This window comes from Ostrea edulis, chromosome 4 (genome assembly GCF_947568905.1).
Source record: "Ostrea edulis chromosome 4, xbOstEdul1.1, whole genome shotgun sequence".
In the NCBI taxonomy this organism is placed as follows: domain Eukaryota; kingdom Metazoa; phylum Mollusca; class Bivalvia; order Ostreida; family Ostreidae; genus Ostrea; species Ostrea edulis.
In genome coordinates, this window is record NC_079167.1 from 43751043 (window position 1) to 43769542 (window position 18500).

Sequence of the window (18500 nt, forward strand, 5' to 3'; positions counted from 1 at the left end):
ACTGACAAAGCTTATGAATAGTTTTATAGCTTTCACTAAATACTGACAAAGCTAATGAATAGTTTTCAAGTTATATACACTAAAAAGTTCTACACGTTTGAAAAAGGAAGGTTTTTTGTAGTAATAAGGTTTGATATATTTTTCACTTAAACCAAAAAATGCTGGGCATATCAAAACGAAATGAAATTCCTCTTCTATTTCCTGAAAATTACAAAATGAGCATTTGTGTTCGATTCTAGGTAAATTTTTGTATCTTCCATTTTCAACACTCAAAGAATATGCAGAAATTCGATATAATTTGCGTAATAATGACTTTTCCTTGTGTGACAATCGCTTTACAAGATATCTCTGTAAACCAAATGTATCTATTTTTTCTTTGTATAAAATACATTTCGATGAAATTTCAAAAGCACTAAAACAGCTTTGTATAAATGCATCGGTAAGACGCTGTTCCACAAGAAAATAAAAATGATTAACATTACCAACATTAATCAGCATTTAATAAGCTGTTCCCAAAAAGTTCCAAGACCAAAACACTAAAGTTCTTTTCTAACTGAATTCAACCAGTTTGTGCAGTTTTCCTTTTGAGTATTGTATTCAAATAGCAATTGTTCATAACATGTTTTTAATATACAATTATTTGTATTAAGCAAATTATGGAATGACAACATGTTGTAAAGTTCTAACGAGATACAAATGGAGTTTATCATTTTGTTTCGTGGATTTATCAGAATAAAGAGAATCTAATATTTTCGGTAAGTGCACATCTACATTACCTGTTGAGTAGACGTCCGTATTTGATACGTTTTTTTTAGTTTTTTTTTTTTTTTTTTTTTTTTTTTTTTTTTTTTTGCGAATATGCCATGTGCATTACATATTATGCATATGTCATGCACTTGTACTTTGCAAGAATTGATATAAATTAGATTTTATGCCCTTTGCTTATTCCATTCTATCAGTATTTCTCCGCATTTATTTCATTGCATGCACGTGCAAGTATGCAAGAAAAGCTTTTTTTTTTCTTTTTTCTTTTTTTTTTCTTTTTTTTTTTTTTGGTTGCATTTTTGTCTAAATTATCTAAACTTTCAGAATGTTGCATTGGTATACAATAAATATTAATTTTTGTAATTTTGAGCAAAGCATAATATTTTAAAATGTGATTTTATATGTTTCTCATTCCCTACATATATTACTATCGGAGATGTGCACTGGTCGAGTCCACCTAGAAAAATCACTCAGGTGTGACAATCACATTTGGGGTATATACGAGTAGAGTAAATTAGGCTACCTGAGAGAAATATGGCGGATAAGATGAGAAAGGTTTACGTATTTATTAAATTCATATCAGCTTTAACTCTAAAATTTTTTACTACCATTTCTTTTAGGTCTGGTAAAAATGGTTGAAATGAAACCATCGCTCAAATCAAAAATTTTCTTGAATTACATTCATATCTAATAAAGATTTAACTTCATTGTTTATGAAACATGATTAAGCTACACTAAAACGTGGTTTTGAATTTTTGACAGGAATTTTATCATTTTCAAATTCTAGGTGACAACCTTATACATTGAATATCCAAAATGTTTCTATCTGATGTTAACAGTTACCATTCAGAATTTTTTTTCTTTTTCAGTACACCAGCCTTAAACCCAGTTTGTAAATTACATACCTGTTTCACATTTACTTCTGGAGGCGACTCTGCTGGCTCTTCACTGGTAGTTTTTTAATCTAATGAGTAAGTTGAAGAATTTGAGTATGAATCACGACCCCTTTCAGCTCCTCTACCAAATCCTCCTCGAGCTCATCCTCTCATGAAGCGACCACGAAAACCTCCTCTGCATCACACACTTTTTGTTACTAATTTTTTAACAATTTGTGATGTCCTTAACCAATCTGATTAAAACCAGATCCTGAGATCCGCTCACTTAGATCGCTACACTAGTGTAGGATCTGGTTTCAATCAGATTGATCCTTAACAATCTGTGATGTCCTTAACAGTCTCTGGCACATCATCACCAAACTGTATACGTTAAGTTATGACTACAAAGGTGAGTGTATTCACATTTCATACCTGGCGTCATTGACTCTCGACGCAAAATACACAAATGTCTTTTAGCATGTCCAAGTAATGCCGAAGTCCTTCAGAATATTTACATACACTTTGGGTGCGATAATGATTACACATTAATTACATTTTGTATGTCTGGCTATCTCATTAATTATGCATCGTATTTGTTTCCGAAGATTGCCAACACAGCGTGTGCAATGACACAGTTAATTTAAACAATATTTTATTATGTATGAAACATAAATGGATTAGGATTGTGCAATGACACAGTTGCCATTCCAACGGGCGATTTCACTTCCAATATTTATCGATTCGTGAAAAGTGGCTTGCACATCCTTTCTATTCCTATTTCAAGCAGAATCGGTCAAAACATGATCTCATCAACGAGTTAACTAAACTTCATCCGTCGCATTTTTTTCTTTAACGACGTCTTTACGCAAGCGCAAAGAAAACGGCTGGGTGGGTTCATTGTATGTCATATTGATAAGAGCAGAGAAAACGTCAATATTCTCTTTTACCTGACAAAAATTCATTGCCGACAATGAATAAGGGGTGTTCGGGTAGCGCAGAGGTAGCACTTTCACTTCTCACCGCTGCGACCTGAGTTCGATCATCGTGATCGGCAGTGGTTGTATGTGAGAGGGTATGGCGGTCGCCCACTCGGCAACATGGGTTTCCTCCGGGTACTCCAGTTTCCTCCCATATAAAGGACCCCATAGCACAAACATCCGTGCATCAAAGGACCCCTTTGGAAATAAGCTTTCGAGCTTTCATTGTTTATCTTTGGTATTTATGTATGTTTGTATCAATGTATGTAAGGATTAAACATTTATTTATTTTATTTACAAACATAATAAATCCACATTAAAATGTAAATGGAAGGGTTAGAAATACACATATCTATTACATATTGAAAGGACATGTATTTACGTCATTTTTCTTTCAATTGATTAAAAATCGTTACTTCTATCCGTTTGAATATACTAGATATATATATATATATATATATATAGAGAGAGAGAGAGAGAGAGAGAGAGAGAGAGAGAGAGAGAGAGAAAAGATAGGATAGACAGATCGATTGATAAATTCTTGTTGTATATATATCAAGAAGCATTGAGTATTCTGTTGAGCAAGTGCCCTTGAGTCACCCTAAACCCTATTTCATTATATTTAAAACAACTGAGGTGACGTCACGACCCCTAAACAATAGGTATTCCTACTGTATATATCAAGACATATCAGGATGCATCGAGGATTATGATGGACAAGTGTTCCGGGATCATCCCAAACCCCCATTGTTTTTTTTATTAATTGTTCAACTACCTTTAAGACGATTGAGATTCCAACCCTTAAGCAAATATATTCTTGTTGCAAATCACACAATGCACTGAGCAGTGACCACAAGGTTTTCTTTGTTGTTTTCCACCCCATTTGCTCCTCAAGACGAAAAAGAAAATTCCAAAAACTTATTCTACATCTAAAGGACATCACAATCGTCTCCCAAAGATGATTTCGCTTCTGCATAAATTGTAAGAAGAGTTCTGGGAACCAGGTTTTTCAACACTAAAAACAACAAGATGTGTTTGTGAAACATAAAGGCCCCCGATAATGGTACATTCCAAAGATGGCCAAGGTCACAAGGAAAAATATCATGGTACCAGTAGAAAGACCTCGTGACAAGAAATGCCCATGTACAATGTGAAAGCTCTATTATTCATCATTTAGAAGTTATGACCAATGTATATAAAAAAAAAATTAAAAAAAAAAAAAAGGTCAAATGTTAAGGTCAAAAGGTTTAGTACCCACGGAAAGGTCTTGTCACAAGGAATACTCATGTCAAATATCAAAGCGCTAACCTCACTGTTTAAAAGTTCTTAGCAAGGTTATAGTTTTCAAAAAGTAGGACAAACTCCAAGGTCAAGGTCACAGTCTCAGATTCAAAAATATTGACACCCATGGAAAGGACTTGTCACAAGGAATACTCATGTGAAATATCAAAGCTCAATCTCTTATTGTTCAAATGTTATTAGCAAGATTAAAGTTTAAGAGAGAATTACAGAATGACTGAATGACAGACGTGACAAAAACAATATGCCCCCCATCTTCGATCTCGGGGGCATAAAACATCGTTTTCAACCCCCAGTTGACCCCTAGGATAAAAATTCTGAAACTTTATTGCCTACAGATCTATAGGACACCACTATAATCATTATTATTTGGCTACTGCGTGAAATGTAAGAGGAGTTATGGGAACCAGGTTTTTGAAGGAAAATGTTGTTTTTCGACCCCCCAATTTGGCTGCCAGGGTGAAAACGAAAAGTTCGAAACCTTATATCACATTCACAGGACACAACCAACAGATTATTTCACTATTGCATAAATTGTAAAAGTAAAAAAAAAAACAGGTTTGTTTGTCTTTTTTTCTTTAAACATGTAACTAATTTTGCACCCCAGAGTAAAGCTAAAGGTTCCGGAACCTTATGGCATATTTACAGGTCACCACTTATCATATTCAAAGATTACTGCTTATTGCATATTTACAGGACATCGCCTATCATATATATTCCAAAATATCATCGTCGGAAACCCACGGTTGATTATGCTTCGTTCCTCTCTCCATCATTCGTGGGTCCATTCATTCCTACTCGCTCGTTCTCATGAATAAATATCTAAAAATATTATTCAGTCTACGTTATCGTTAGAGTAACGGAACTCTTCTATTTCCAAAGGTAGCATTAACTTAACTTTGCTGTCACAACAATTGGGTTGAAAGGGTCTTGTTGATTGGACAAATTCGCTCACGGTGTACTATGAGCGCCCAATCAAATTGCCTCATTATTTACTCATGCTGTGGCCTTCAATCGACATTTAGACATATCGACAACGTATTATCTATTAACAATAATGATTTTCATTTATATCTCGATTCGATATATCCCAGTGAACTTGAAATAAAAGACACCACAGAGTTGTCTACTTCTGCTTCATACTTAGATATTTTATTGAAAGTAGATAATACAAGATATTAATGGCAAACTTGCTACTCAACCTTATGACAAACGGGATGATTTCAGCTTCTCCATCGTCAATTTCCTATATCTGTGTAGCAATATTCTATTATCACAGTGTTCGAAATTGATTAAAAACTTGGTATAGACCACAAGTGTATGCCAAAACAAAATGACAGACCTCTAAACCGCAACACTGAAAAAAGCCCAAAATTTATTGCATTTTCATTTACTTCTATTGTACTTAGAAAGCAGTTTTTCTTTCCATTTTCATAACAATATCTTTCTTTCCGCATAACATTTATCAGACGTTGACTGACCATGTACTGGGACCTTTAGGATAACTTAAGGTCTGTCGATTGTCGTGTTACGTCATCAGTTTCGCGTGCGATATTCCGGATTTATAACACCGTTATCGACGTTAGTATTACTTATCCTGTGTTATGATGTCGGCGACAGAAAAAATATTTCAACACACTTTATTTACATTCACTGTATGATTTCCTATGAAAATGCATTGGAAAATTCTGTATGTTATTTTTTCGTAACGTTTCAGAATGTTAACGTTATGTTATTCATTATGATGTCATAGATGATCAGCATCCTAAAATGTCATGTCATTATCACAATGATTTGTATAAAATGGCCAATATTCAATTTTGCTTTAATGATTTATGTAACTATAAACAGTCAATAGTAGTACATTTTTATTGTTATAGTGTCATAACACAGACGACTGCACTGCCAAATTAATTTTCAAAACGCACGATAACACAACCATCCATGTTATGACACCATAACAGGGGGAAAATGTACTATTTAGTACCTAATTGATTTAAAAAAAACAATTAGTTAATAATTTTATCAATAATATTTTACAAACTATGGGGTTTATTCCATCGACAATTTTGAATTTTACGAAACATTGATAAAATAGTATTGACTGTGATACATGGAAGTCATATTTGAAGTTTATTCACCTGGCAACATAGGTATTTCTTTATATTGTTAGATAGTACATACCTTTAATTACAAATGTACCAATTTTGGTGGAGTTTTAACCATTTTTTAAAAAGTTATGAACAGTTTTGGATGTAGCTATGGGTCTTTTCGGTGTATTAAAAAGAAGTACAAAGACACAGTAAATACACTATAAATGCCAAAATATTCATTCTAACAAGTTCAAATGATATATTTTTGTGATATACATACTTTAAAGGAGTAATAATGCATTATAATGCATCTGGTGTACATTAAACTTGAATTTATTCCAAAAAAATGAATTTTTTTGGTTATGGTTAATGTTGGCGTAATCCTTGCTAGAGTAGCTAGTATGGTGTACGTGGGTGAACTGCCACAGAATTAATAAAATGCTTGCAACATATTGATATTTTACTTTATTTTGATTCACAAGATGTTTATCTTTGATTTTGAACAAAAATTACATGGATTTAACCATAAAAGCATCAAGGATGGAGCCACCTTAATTGCTTTAAATTTAGAAATCGGCATAGACAATTTGGTCTACAACATCTCAATTACAATTGTCATAAACCAATGTCATTTGGCATATACTTTGTCTGTCGGTCTATGGTTAATTTCAAACACTGTTATCATCTGGATATGATGTTTATATCTCTCAACTGATTCGATACGAGCATATCCATGAACAAGAACATAGATGTTAACGGCAAACTAACAACTCAGTCATATGACAAACGGGATGATTTCAGCTTCATTATTGTGAACTTTCCATATTAATGTTATGTAACAATACTTCACTATCACCAACATATTGTGTTAATGTCTTTCAACTGATTCGATACACAAAAGCTTGTTCTGCTTTCGGTCAGTTTTTTAAATCGAAGCAGGCTACTGACAAACAAGTTGATACTGCTGGGGTTCCAACAGTCTCGTTTAAAGTCAGCATTTCGCAAATTCTATGGTCGTTATAACGATCTAATTTGCCAATACAACCTATCATTAGGTCAAATGCTGACTGACGTGTTTCATACCGATTGTTGGACCGTTCTTGGTACACTGGTTTTGACTACGGATAACTCCATTTACTTGATCAAGATATAGGGCTCACAGCGGGTGTGACCGGTCGACAGGGGATGCTTACTCCTCCTAGGCACATGATCCCACCTCTGGTATATCCAGGGGTCCGGGTTTGCCCAACTCTCTATTTTGTATTGCTTATAAGAGTTATCAGATTGGTCACTGTTCGTTATTTTCACATTTCATGAGAACGAGCGAGTAAGAATGAATGAACCCACGGGTGATCGAGAGAGGAAGGAAGCGTAATCAACCGTGGGTTTCCGACGATGCCAAAATATTAATCGATTACTGCTTAAGGTAGTTCCAACCTCATATGACTTATCAAAATTAAAGGTTCAAAGTAGATCAACTGTATTGATTTGAATGATTTCCACTTCATATCTAAACAAAATATATTTATACCCAAGGTTGAACTCACGACCAGTGGAATATCGTAGCAGCATTTAACCAGCATGTTAGACCTAGGTCTCTCGATTATTTAGTTAAGTCATGCTGGTTATTAAGAAGATAAAAATGCTCTAGTGTTCACACATTTAATAAGTGACCATTTTGGCCCCACCCTGATACCAAAAACTCTACCCCTGGGATCATCAAATTTACAATTTTAGTGAAGGACTACCTGCTCTTCCTAACTATCTATTTAGTTTTAATTAAGAATCAGTAGCACCAAAGAAGATACATACTCAAATGTTTTACACATAATTGCTATGAACCAAGTTTGGCCCCACTCTGGAGTCAGAACCTCTACCCCGGAGATCATGAAATTTACAATTTTGGTAGAAGACTTCCTGCTCTACATCACTAATCACCGTGAATTTAGTTTTTCTTACACATGTGCGGTTGTAGAGTAGATTTTTTTTAAATGGTCAATTTTTGGAAGTTTTTGCCCCGCCCCTCAGGTCCAAGGGGTGCAGAAGTCCTGAAATTTAAAACTTATGTTCCCCTTGTCCCAAAGATGCTTCATACTAAATTTGAAAGAATTGGAATAGTAATTATCAAGAAGTTAAAAATGTTCAATTGTTAATGGACGACGACAACTAATTGCAATACGTCACCTGAGTAAATTCAGGTGACCTAAAAATGAAATAACCAGTTAAGAGGGCACCAAATGATATCTGAAAACTGACAGATGTAAGAGGTATACTCACCAAGTCTTTGACATTACATACTGTGAACACAAAAGGAAGGATGGAAAGAAGAAGAAAAGGGCCTTTGATCACCATTGCTCCTCTCAGCTGAATGTCGGGTTGAACCTGTGATTAACATTAGAATGAGGTAGATACATAAGCTTCGATAATACATTATTCACACCAAGAACAGTTCGTGCGATTCCTAAACTTATAGAGTAAATAGATATAGAATCTCCCATGGTTTGTGGTTTCATATGATTTATATTCAATGAGTTGTGCGTTTCTATCCCAAATCCTTGGCGGGGGGATATAAAACACACAACGAGTTGGATTGATTGATTGATTGAATATTGTTTTACGTCCCTCTCGAGAATATCTCGCTCATATGGAGACGTCACCATTACCGGTGAAGGGCTGTAAAATTTAGGCCTATGCTCGGCGCTTATGGCCATTAAGCAGAGAGGGATCTTTATCATGCCACACCAGCTGCGACACGGGACCTCGGTTTTTGCGGTCTCATCCGAAGGACCGCCCCATTTAGTCGCCTTTTACGACAAGCAAGGGGGTACTGCGGACTTATTCTAACCCGGATCCCCACGGGATTAAATCAAACCAGAAATCATGCATGGGAGATTCTTTTTAATCAAATATTAACACCCCCTCCAGTTTTTCATTTACGTTACTGTATTGTTGGAATTTTACTTCCTCACATTTTGTAAATAATCTACGTAAAAGTGACAGTTGTTTATGACTTTACAAACAGCATCTAAAGTATAGTATAATAATCAAAATTTATGTAATGGGTGATATCCACTAGAAAAAGGAGTAAACATGTGATGGAAATGTGAAGATAATGAACAGTGATCAATCTCATAACTCCTGTAAGAAAAACAAAATCAAGAATTTGGCTAACACGGACTCCTGGACACGACAGAGGTGGGGTCAGGTGCCTAGGAAGAGTAAGCATCCCCTTGTAGACTGGTTCCACCCGACGTGAACCTTATATCTTAATTAGGTAAACAAAACAATCCGTAGTCAAAATCAGTGTGTAAAGAACGGTCTAACAATTGGTATGAAACACGTCAGACAGCATTTGACTCTATGACAGATTGTATCAATGGCAAACTAGATCGTTATAACGACCATAGAATTTGCAAAATGTTTACTTTAAACGACACCGTTAAAACCCTTGTAACATTTAAACATGTTTGTTAGTAACCTGCCTCGATTTAAAATCTGATCATACGCAGAACAAACTTTTGTGTGTCGAATCAGTTGAGAGACACAAACACAATATGCAGGTGATATTAATGAAGTATTGCTACATAAATATGGGAAGTTTACAATGAAGAAACTGAAACCATCCCATTTGTCATATAACCGAGTTCTTAGTTTGCCGTTAACATCCATGTTCAATAAAATATCTAAGTACGAAGCATATGTGGAAGACTTTGTGGTGTCTTTTATTTCGAGTTCACTTGGATATATCGAATCGACATATGAATGAAAATGATTGTTGTTGATATTTAGATAAAACGTCGTCGATATACATATAAATGTTGTGTTGAAGGTTGTCACAGCTGGAATTTTTATGCCCCCGAGATCGAAGATCGGGGGTCATATTGATTTTGTCCTGTCTGTCATTCTGTCTGAAACTTTAACCTTGCTAATAAGTTTTGAACAGTAAGTGATAGAGCTTTGATATTTCACATGAGTATTCCTTGTGACAAGACCTTTCCGTGGGTATCAACATTTTTTATCCCGTGACCTTGACCTTGGAGTTCGACCTACTTTTTGAAAACTTTAACCTTGCTAATAACTTTTGAACGATAAGAGATTATCAGATAGAGCTTTGATATTTCACATGAGTATTCCTTGTGACATGACCTTTCCATGGGTACCAACATTTTTGACCCCGTGATCTTGACCTTGGAGTTTGACCTACTTTTTGAAAACTTTAACCTTGCAAATAACTTTTGAACAATAAGTGATAGAGCTTTGATATTTCACATGGGTATTCCTTGTGACAAGACCTTTCCGTGGGTACCAACATTTTTGACCCCGTGACCTTGACCTTGGGGTTTGACCTATTTTTTGAAAACTTTAACCTTGCAAATAACTTTTGAACAATAAGTGATAGAGTTTTGATATTTCACATGAGTATTCCTTGTGACAAGACCTTTTCGTGGGTACCAACATTGTTGACCCTGTGACGTTGACCTTGGAGTTTGATCTACTTTTTAAAAACTTTAACCTTGGTAATAACTTTTGAACAGTAAGTGATAGAGCTTTGATATTTCACATGAGTATTCCTTGTTACAAGACCTTTCCGTTGGTATTGAACCTTTTGACCTTGACATTTGACCTACTTTTAATTTTTTTTAACATGGGTCATAACTTCTAAATGGTAAATATTAGAGCCCTAATATTGTACATGAGCATTTCTTTTGACAAGATCTTTCTACTGGTACCAAGATATTTGCCCTTGTGACCTTGGTCATCTTCGGAATTGGCCATTATCGGGGACATTTGTGTTTCACAAACACATCTTGTTTTCTTCTCATGTAGAAGCTTTTGAATAAATTCAGCCTCATAAGAATATAAAACCATGTCAGCTAACAAACGAGCAGAATTCGTGCCCATGGGAATTCGAGCCGACTGTTGGAAGATATGATAATCAAAGAGTACGAAGATATTGTCAATGAGGAACTACAGCATCTTTTTTTCTTTTTTTTTTTTTTTATTATTAATATCAATTTCAGAGTACTTGTGCGTATAATCAGAATGGTGTCAAACAACAAAGTAATTGTATCTTAATATCAATATACATTTTCCATTTTTGTTGAAGAAGCAATTGTCTATGATGTCAAAAAATCTAGTCTTTAATCAATCGTGAGGAATGGTCGCGTAAAGTTAAGCGTTGAAAAGTCATACGTTTTGATTTGAGAAAAGTTTTGCGCTTTCAAATTTCCTAGAAGTTCTTAAGAATCTTTTAGAATCCACGTTTGATATACACCACTTCTGGCATAGGATTTTTGTGACGTTTAGTAATCTAGTATAGGTACGGCAACTCATATTCTTCGGCCCCATAACTTGGATATTAAATGTGTTGAAAACTGAAGCACGATTTTGAAGAATTTCATCTTTGGAATTTATTATTAGTACGATCACCAAATGTGGAATGAATATCAAGTTCGTTTAACGTAGTTCCACACTCCTGTGACGTCATAAGATTGTGCAAAGTCAATAATTTAATGACTGGAACATAAATTTTGTTGGAGTCTTTTTCAATACTTATTGTAAAAAATCTTGTTAGCCATAAAATATTTCAAAAGTCTTAGTTATATTTGAATAGTCAATGATGCGTTTCAAAATATTGAATCCAAGGACAATAACTCTGTTTTCATTAAATTATTTATCAAGTCCATTATGCAATAGATTTCCTATATTTTTCACAAACATTTTACCAAGGTGATAAGGAATTATTATCTGTGTCTTTTCATGAAATTACATAAAATTTTAATCCATGAGTGATTTTGAATAGCTCAGTTGTATGGTGCCAGACTTAGGGTTTTTATGGGGGTATACATACTCTAGAAGCTATAGATTTGAAATTATTAAGGAAAGGTATGGATTTTTTTTTCATAAATAACTATAACAGATGTACATCTACTAATATAAACAGAAAAAAATGATATGTAAACCATGCTATAAGGAAATTGTGTCCATATTTGTTTGTTTTTTAACATTTTGGAGAATAAGGATAATTCAATAATTTTGCACTTATTATACTAAAACTTGATGAACATATTGAAAATGACATGTGTTTTAGTTATTGACATGTTTCCTGATAAATAAATGCAATTTAAAATTTTTGTTGTTGTTTTTATTTTAAAATAACAACAGATAACTGTTTCCAATGAATTTCATAAAAATCTACATAGGGGTACATTACTTCAGTAGTGTCTGTAATGAAAATAAATCTGGAAATCCTTAACTAATTTGCCTTTTCTCATTACTCTGAATGTTAATCTATTGATTCCAAACAAAAAAATGATACCTAAACCCCAAAAATCCAGGACTAAGGACCCACCTTAAATTACAGTTGAAATAATAAACCTTACAAAAACAATTAACAATCAATTCTTACATTCGCGTTGGCAATATTTATTTTACTAAAAGGTGCTAAAGGATTCCATACTGATTTGCCATGTATTCAGTTACAGCCCAATGCAGCTGACATGAAATGAAATCTGAAGTAAACTTCATTCATATTGCGTCCGTCTTCTCTTAGGACTGAGAGCTACACAGCGAGGTAACAGTACGTACAGTGTTGTATCCCGCAATACGGGGCTAATTCTGCATGGTATGCAGCATTGGGGTGTTTTTTTCTTTCTTTCTTCTACCCACTGGTACTGGTACCGGTACCCATTCAATTGGGAAAAATAGCGTCAAAATCGAAAAAAATGGAAATTTTCTATCAATGTATCGGCAAATGATTTCAACTAAAAGAAAAGAAAAAAGAGAACAAATCAAGAAGTATTCTTGATGTAGTGTATTATGTTGTTATGCATCGGGTTTGATGTACGTATTATTAGTATTAAAAATATCGGCATCCATCTTGTATTGTCGTATAGCACATGGTGTCAGAATAAACCATGTCTGTTCTTAATTTCGAGCAACCGTCCATGGACTGGGACAGTCCCGATATTTATAACGAATATCTTCGATTCAGACAGCATGTGGAATTTGTTTACAAAGGTCCCTTGTGTAAAGCTGACAAAAAGGACAAGGCGGGTTGGCTCGGAATGTGGCTAGGGAAACACGGACGGGAAGTCTACAAAACACTTGCCTGGGATGAAGGGGAACAAGATGATCCAGAGATAATCTTGAAAAAGTTTGAGGATTACGTAAGACCCCGGAAGAATAAGAGAGCCGCAAGATTTCGCGTGAAACAGAGAAAACAAACAGATGGTGAGTCCTTTGACAATTTTGTGAAAGATTTGAGACTGATTCTTATGGATTGTGAGTACGCAGATACAGACGACATTCTTGTCGACGCGATTATCGCAGGCGTTGCGCACACGAAGGTCCGAGAACGCTTACTCGACCAAGGACATGACCTAACACTCGCCAAAACCCTACAAATAGGCAGACAATATGAACTCTCTCAAAAACAGCTAAAAATGTTCCAAGGAGCTGAATACTCAGAGGCTCAGGCAGTATCCAGCATCAAAACCTCTAGACCACAACACAACAAGAAAACAGTGCAAAAGACATCAAAACGGAAAACTAGTGTTCCAAAACAACAGAATTCTAAACCTATGTGTAATAGGTGTGGTTTGGACCCTAGTACGAACCACCTGAACAACAAATGCCCAGCTCTGAAAAGTACATGCCGGTACTGTAAACTGACTGGACACTGGAAATCAGTATGCCGCAAGCGACAACAGTCCCAGATGAATATCAGCGATGTGGACGAGCATGATCTTCTCGATATTCTCGCTACAGATGATACTAAATTATGTCAGGAGAACACAGACAAGTGGCTAGTGACACTTCATGTATGTGAGAAACCTATGAAATTCAGAATAGACACAGGAGCAAAGTGCAATATCATTGTCTCTCACCAGTATCACCAGAGTAAATTAACGGGAGTGAAAAGCCAATCAAACAAACTTTTGCGCTCATTCACAAACCATACTATCCGTCCAGAGTTTCACGTGCAACTACCACTCAGGAACGAAGACACTAACATTCAAGCTGAGTTCGAAATAGTTGACATTCATCAGGAAAACGTGATCACAGGAATAACAGCTGAACGCCTCAATCTCATACAGAGGATGAATCCTGTTAAAATGTCCGACTTTACAATAACGGACCAGTTCAACGACTTTCCAGAACTGGTGAAAACAACTGGCACTCTACCAGGAGTACACAAGATCAAGATTGATCCTCAGGCCAAAGGAGTAGTTCACCCAGTCAGAAGACAACCTGCATCACTCAAACCACTGATCACCGAAAAACTGAGAGAGATGGAGGAGAATGGATTCATAACCCGTGTCAGTAAACCTACACCTTGGGTCAGTTCTATGGTCGTCAGCCTAAGAAACAGCAAAGTCCGCATATGCATAGACCCGAAAGACCTGAATGAAGTTATCCTCAGGGAACATCATCCTATGAAAACCATAGACGACGTTGTTTCAGCCATTCCAAACACGAAAGTCTTTTCAGTGCTTGATGCTAAGTCCGGATTTCTGCAGATCAAACTGGATGAGGAATCAAGTTTTCTCACGACCTTCAACACTCCTATAGGACGTTATCGATGGCTGAGGCTACCCTTCGGCATTAAGTCGGCGCCCGAGATCTACCAAAGAATCATGGACGAGATGCTAGAAGGCATAGATGGCACGTTTGCCATAATGGACGACATCCTTATTGCAGGACGAGACACACACATCATGACAGCATTTTACACAAAGTAATTGAGCGAACAACGGCGTTCAACCTGAAATTAAACTTTGAGAAATGCAAAGTAAGACAGACGGAGGTGCCTTATGTTGGCCACATCATAACGGCGGATGGTCTTCGTCCAGATCCAAAAAAGGTCAGAGCAATAAAGGAGATGCCACCACCAACGGACAAGGAGGGAGTGAAACGATTTCTAGGCATCGTGCAGTATCTTAGTAAATTTATCCCTAGCATGAGTCAAGTAGACGCTGCGATCAGATGCCTCCTGAAATCAGATACAGCATTCAGATGGGAACATGAACAGCAATCAAGTTTTGAGCAGTTGAAAAAACTCTGTATTTCCTCACCTACATTAGGATTCTATGATGTCAACAAAAACATTGAAATTCAATGTGATGCCTCGAGAGATGGACTCGGAGCAGTTCTTGTACAGAATGACAGACCAATTGCATATTCATCTCGTGCGCTCACTGACACAGAAAAGCGATATGCCCAGATAGAAAAGGAGATGCTCTCCATCGTGCATGCTGCTACCAAATTTCATCACTACATATTTGGTAAACGGGTTACAGTCTACAATGACCACAAACCTTTGGAGCAGATCTTCAAGAAACCATTACTATCTACGCCTATGTGACTACAGAAAATGCACTTGCGCCTCCAATGGTATGATCTTGATGTGAAATATCGCAGAGGGAAAGACATGACTGTAGCAGACGCACTCTCTAGAGCCTACTTACCTGAAGCTAAGTCCGAACTTGACATGTGTGACATCAAGGCTTTTGATCTCCTATCTGTGAGCAAGCAAAAACAAACAGAAATCGCAAAGTACACTAAAGCGGAACTAGAGGCATTGTACCAGATAATTGTTGATGGTTGGCCAGACACCAGAGACCAAGCACCTGTCAGCACACACAGTTTCTGGAACTCGCGAGACGAGTTATCTGTTATGGACGGTATCATTTTCAAAGGAATGAGGATCGTCATTCCACCAAGTCTTAGACCGCACATGCTTGAACTTATTCATCAATCTCACTTGGGGATAGTCAAGTGTAAGCAGAGAGCTCGTGAAGTCGCTTACTGGCCCGGTATGAATTCCCAGATCGAGGAAACCGTGCGCAATTGCTCAAAATGTGCAACCTTTCAGAACAAACAAACCCCAGAACCTCTTAAGCCATCACCAGTACCAGAACTACCATACCAAGTAGTAGGATGTGATCTGTTTGACTTTCAGTCCAAAAAGTACCTCATCTTAGTGGACTACTTTTCACACTATGTTGATGTAGTTGAGCTGAAATCTCCGTCAACCACCTCAACGCTGGAAGCTATGAAGTCAGTGTTTTCTTGTCATGGAATACCTAGACAACTACGGTCAGATAATGGACCTCAGTTCACGTCACAGCAGTTCAAATCATTCTGTCGAGTGTACGACATCGAACATAAGACATCAAGCCCAAACTTCCAGAGCTCCAATGGGGAAGCTGAACGAGCCGTTCAGACAGTTAAACGTCTTTGGCGGAAAGCGGATGACAAATATTTAGCACTACTAGACTATCGTACGACACCTTTGGAAGGTATTAACCTGTCACCAGCTCAGCTACTGATGAACAGAAGACCATGTAACACAATGCCAGCTTCAACAAAAGTACTGAAGCCTACCGCTTATCATGACAACACAGTTAAAGCCCGTATGAAGCTGAACAAAGCCAATCAGAAAAAACACTTTGATCAGAGATACAGCGCAAAGGAACTAGAACCACTAAAACCCACTGATAGTGTCAGGATCATGCCAAACAATGGAGAACGACAGTGGAAACCTGGAACCGTGGTAGATAGACACTCCTGCCCCAGATCGTATCTAGTCCAAGTCGGAAGGAATCTTCTACGACGTAATCGTAGACACTTGAGGAAATCCACAGATAAGGCCAACGCTGTTGAACTACCGGAATCTGATGATGAATTCGAACCACAAACCATGGACAATCCTCCTAGTGCACAACCTTCACCAACTAGTGAAACGCGTTGTCCGGAAATTGACATTGAACCTGCTTCGTATGTTACGCGCTCGGGCCGAACTGTCAAGTGTCCCAAGAGACTAGATTTGTAAATTTTGTGAATTGTTTGTGAATCGAACTTCCAGTTGTGTTCAAAACTTAATTGACTTACCCGTGTTCAATTAGTTATTTTGTTTACAGACATTGCTAAAGTTAAAGCTGTATGTAAATTTGCATTATCAATGTAAAGTCATTTTTGCCTAAAGGGGGGAGATGTAGTGTATTATGTTGTTATGCATCGGGTTCGATGTACGTATTATTAGTATTAAAAATATCGGCATCCATCTTGTATTGTCGTATAGCACACTTGATATATATGGATGTATAATTCATTTCAAAATTAAGGATTATATCTCCTTCATGCATAGCTCTGATCCTAGACGAATTTGGCTCCAGTTTTTTGGCACTCTAGTTTACCTTTTAGCTCTCACAAGTTTATTTTTATTTCGATATTCCAAAATTTCGGCTTGAGCATCACTGAAGAGACATTATTTGTCGAAATGCGCATCTAGTGCATCAAAATTGGTACCGTATTTAAGTTTTACATTCATTTCTTTACAAACTTTTTACGGTAAAATTTGTGAGACATAAGGAATCGTCATAGGCTTGTTTTAGCAACATGAATCTTGAATGTCATCATGATTTGAAGTCTGATAAACATGCACCAGCAAGTACATGTATAAAAGTTAGAGGCAAGCTCAAATCCACAGTATATAGTGAAAAAGAGACCTTGACCTTTGACTTTTTGAGCTCAAAATAAATAGGAACCTTCCTCTTTTAGACGTGATCAAATTATGCAAGTCTGACAAAGACGCACCAAGTAGTATGAAAGTTAGAGACCGGACAAGCTCAAATATATGGCATTTAGTGATAAAGTGACCTTGACCTTTGACCTCTTCACCTCAAAATAAATAGGAACATGCACCAAAAAGTATGAAAGTTAGAAACCGGAAAAGCTAATTGTGGACGCCGCCCGCCCGACTGGACGCCCATCCTTCGCCAATTTAAAAGCCGAGATTTGCTACGCAACTCAGCTAAAAAGTTCAATCCAAAAAAGGGGGTCCACCCCTTTTTAGATCCACCACTCGATCATTTCATTTTCTCACTATATATTTTAAGATATATGTAGATCTACAAAAGGAAATAAATTCAATATTTTAAAAAAATACATTTTCATATCATAAACTATAAAATGAATTTTCAAAACTTTAAAATCTTTAAAAAAAATTTAACAATCAAAAAAATATACCTGGTTTGGAGAGAGTGTTTCGAGATGCTAGTAATAATAAATACAATATATTTCAAATTTTATATGTTTATGATTTTGATTATTTGCACAGTTGTGCCTAAATATACATCTAATATAAAGATAAATGTCCTAGCAAGTTATCAGATGCGGATATAGTCTAGCTTTCAAGAGTGGTTACCGCCGTTTTTCAGGAAGTATATAAAGGAGTTATGAGTATAACTCACGATGCCATACGATGCGAGTTACAATGTAGCACATTTGCAGTACTTTTCTAAAAATAAATTTAGTTCAAATTAACAGATGCGAAATTTACAATTTTCTGACAAAGAAATAGTCTAGAGTAAAAATGATTATGTTGTGCAAGTAAAAGAAAATGCTAATTAACGCAGTTTTAAAAAACAAAGGAATTTAAGGATTGAACCACATTAATCCAGAGAAATCAAGCATGAATTATGTTC

The 18500-nt window shown here is 36.2% G+C and overlaps 3 protein-coding genes across 3 annotated transcripts in view; 2 read left to right on the forward strand and 1 right to left on the reverse strand.

Moving 5' to 3' along the window:
• LOC125672143 (uncharacterized) overlaps nt 1-18500 on the reverse strand; it is a 171405-nt gene that overhangs the window by 121696 nt on the left and 31209 nt on the right. The window contains exon 2 of the mRNA XM_048908265.2: nt 8287-8391. Coding sequence (XP_048764222.1) covers nt 8287-8361 — 75 coding nt within the window. The 5' untranslated portion in view covers nt 8362-8391. The remainder of the gene's footprint in view (nt 1-8286; nt 8392-18500) is intronic.
• LOC125669012 (uncharacterized protein K02A2.6-like) lies at nt 12927-14753 on the forward strand. Its single transcript, XM_048903458.2, has one exon. The coding sequence runs from the start codon at nt 12927-12929 to the stop codon at nt 14751-14753; it is 1827 nt and encodes a 608-aa protein (XP_048759415.2).
• Nucleotides 15443-16846, forward strand: LOC130053798 (uncharacterized protein K02A2.6-like). The gene has a single exon (XM_056161377.1). It carries the CDS (start codon nt 15443-15445, stop codon nt 16844-16846), a length of 1404 nt encoding a protein of 467 aa, XP_056017352.1.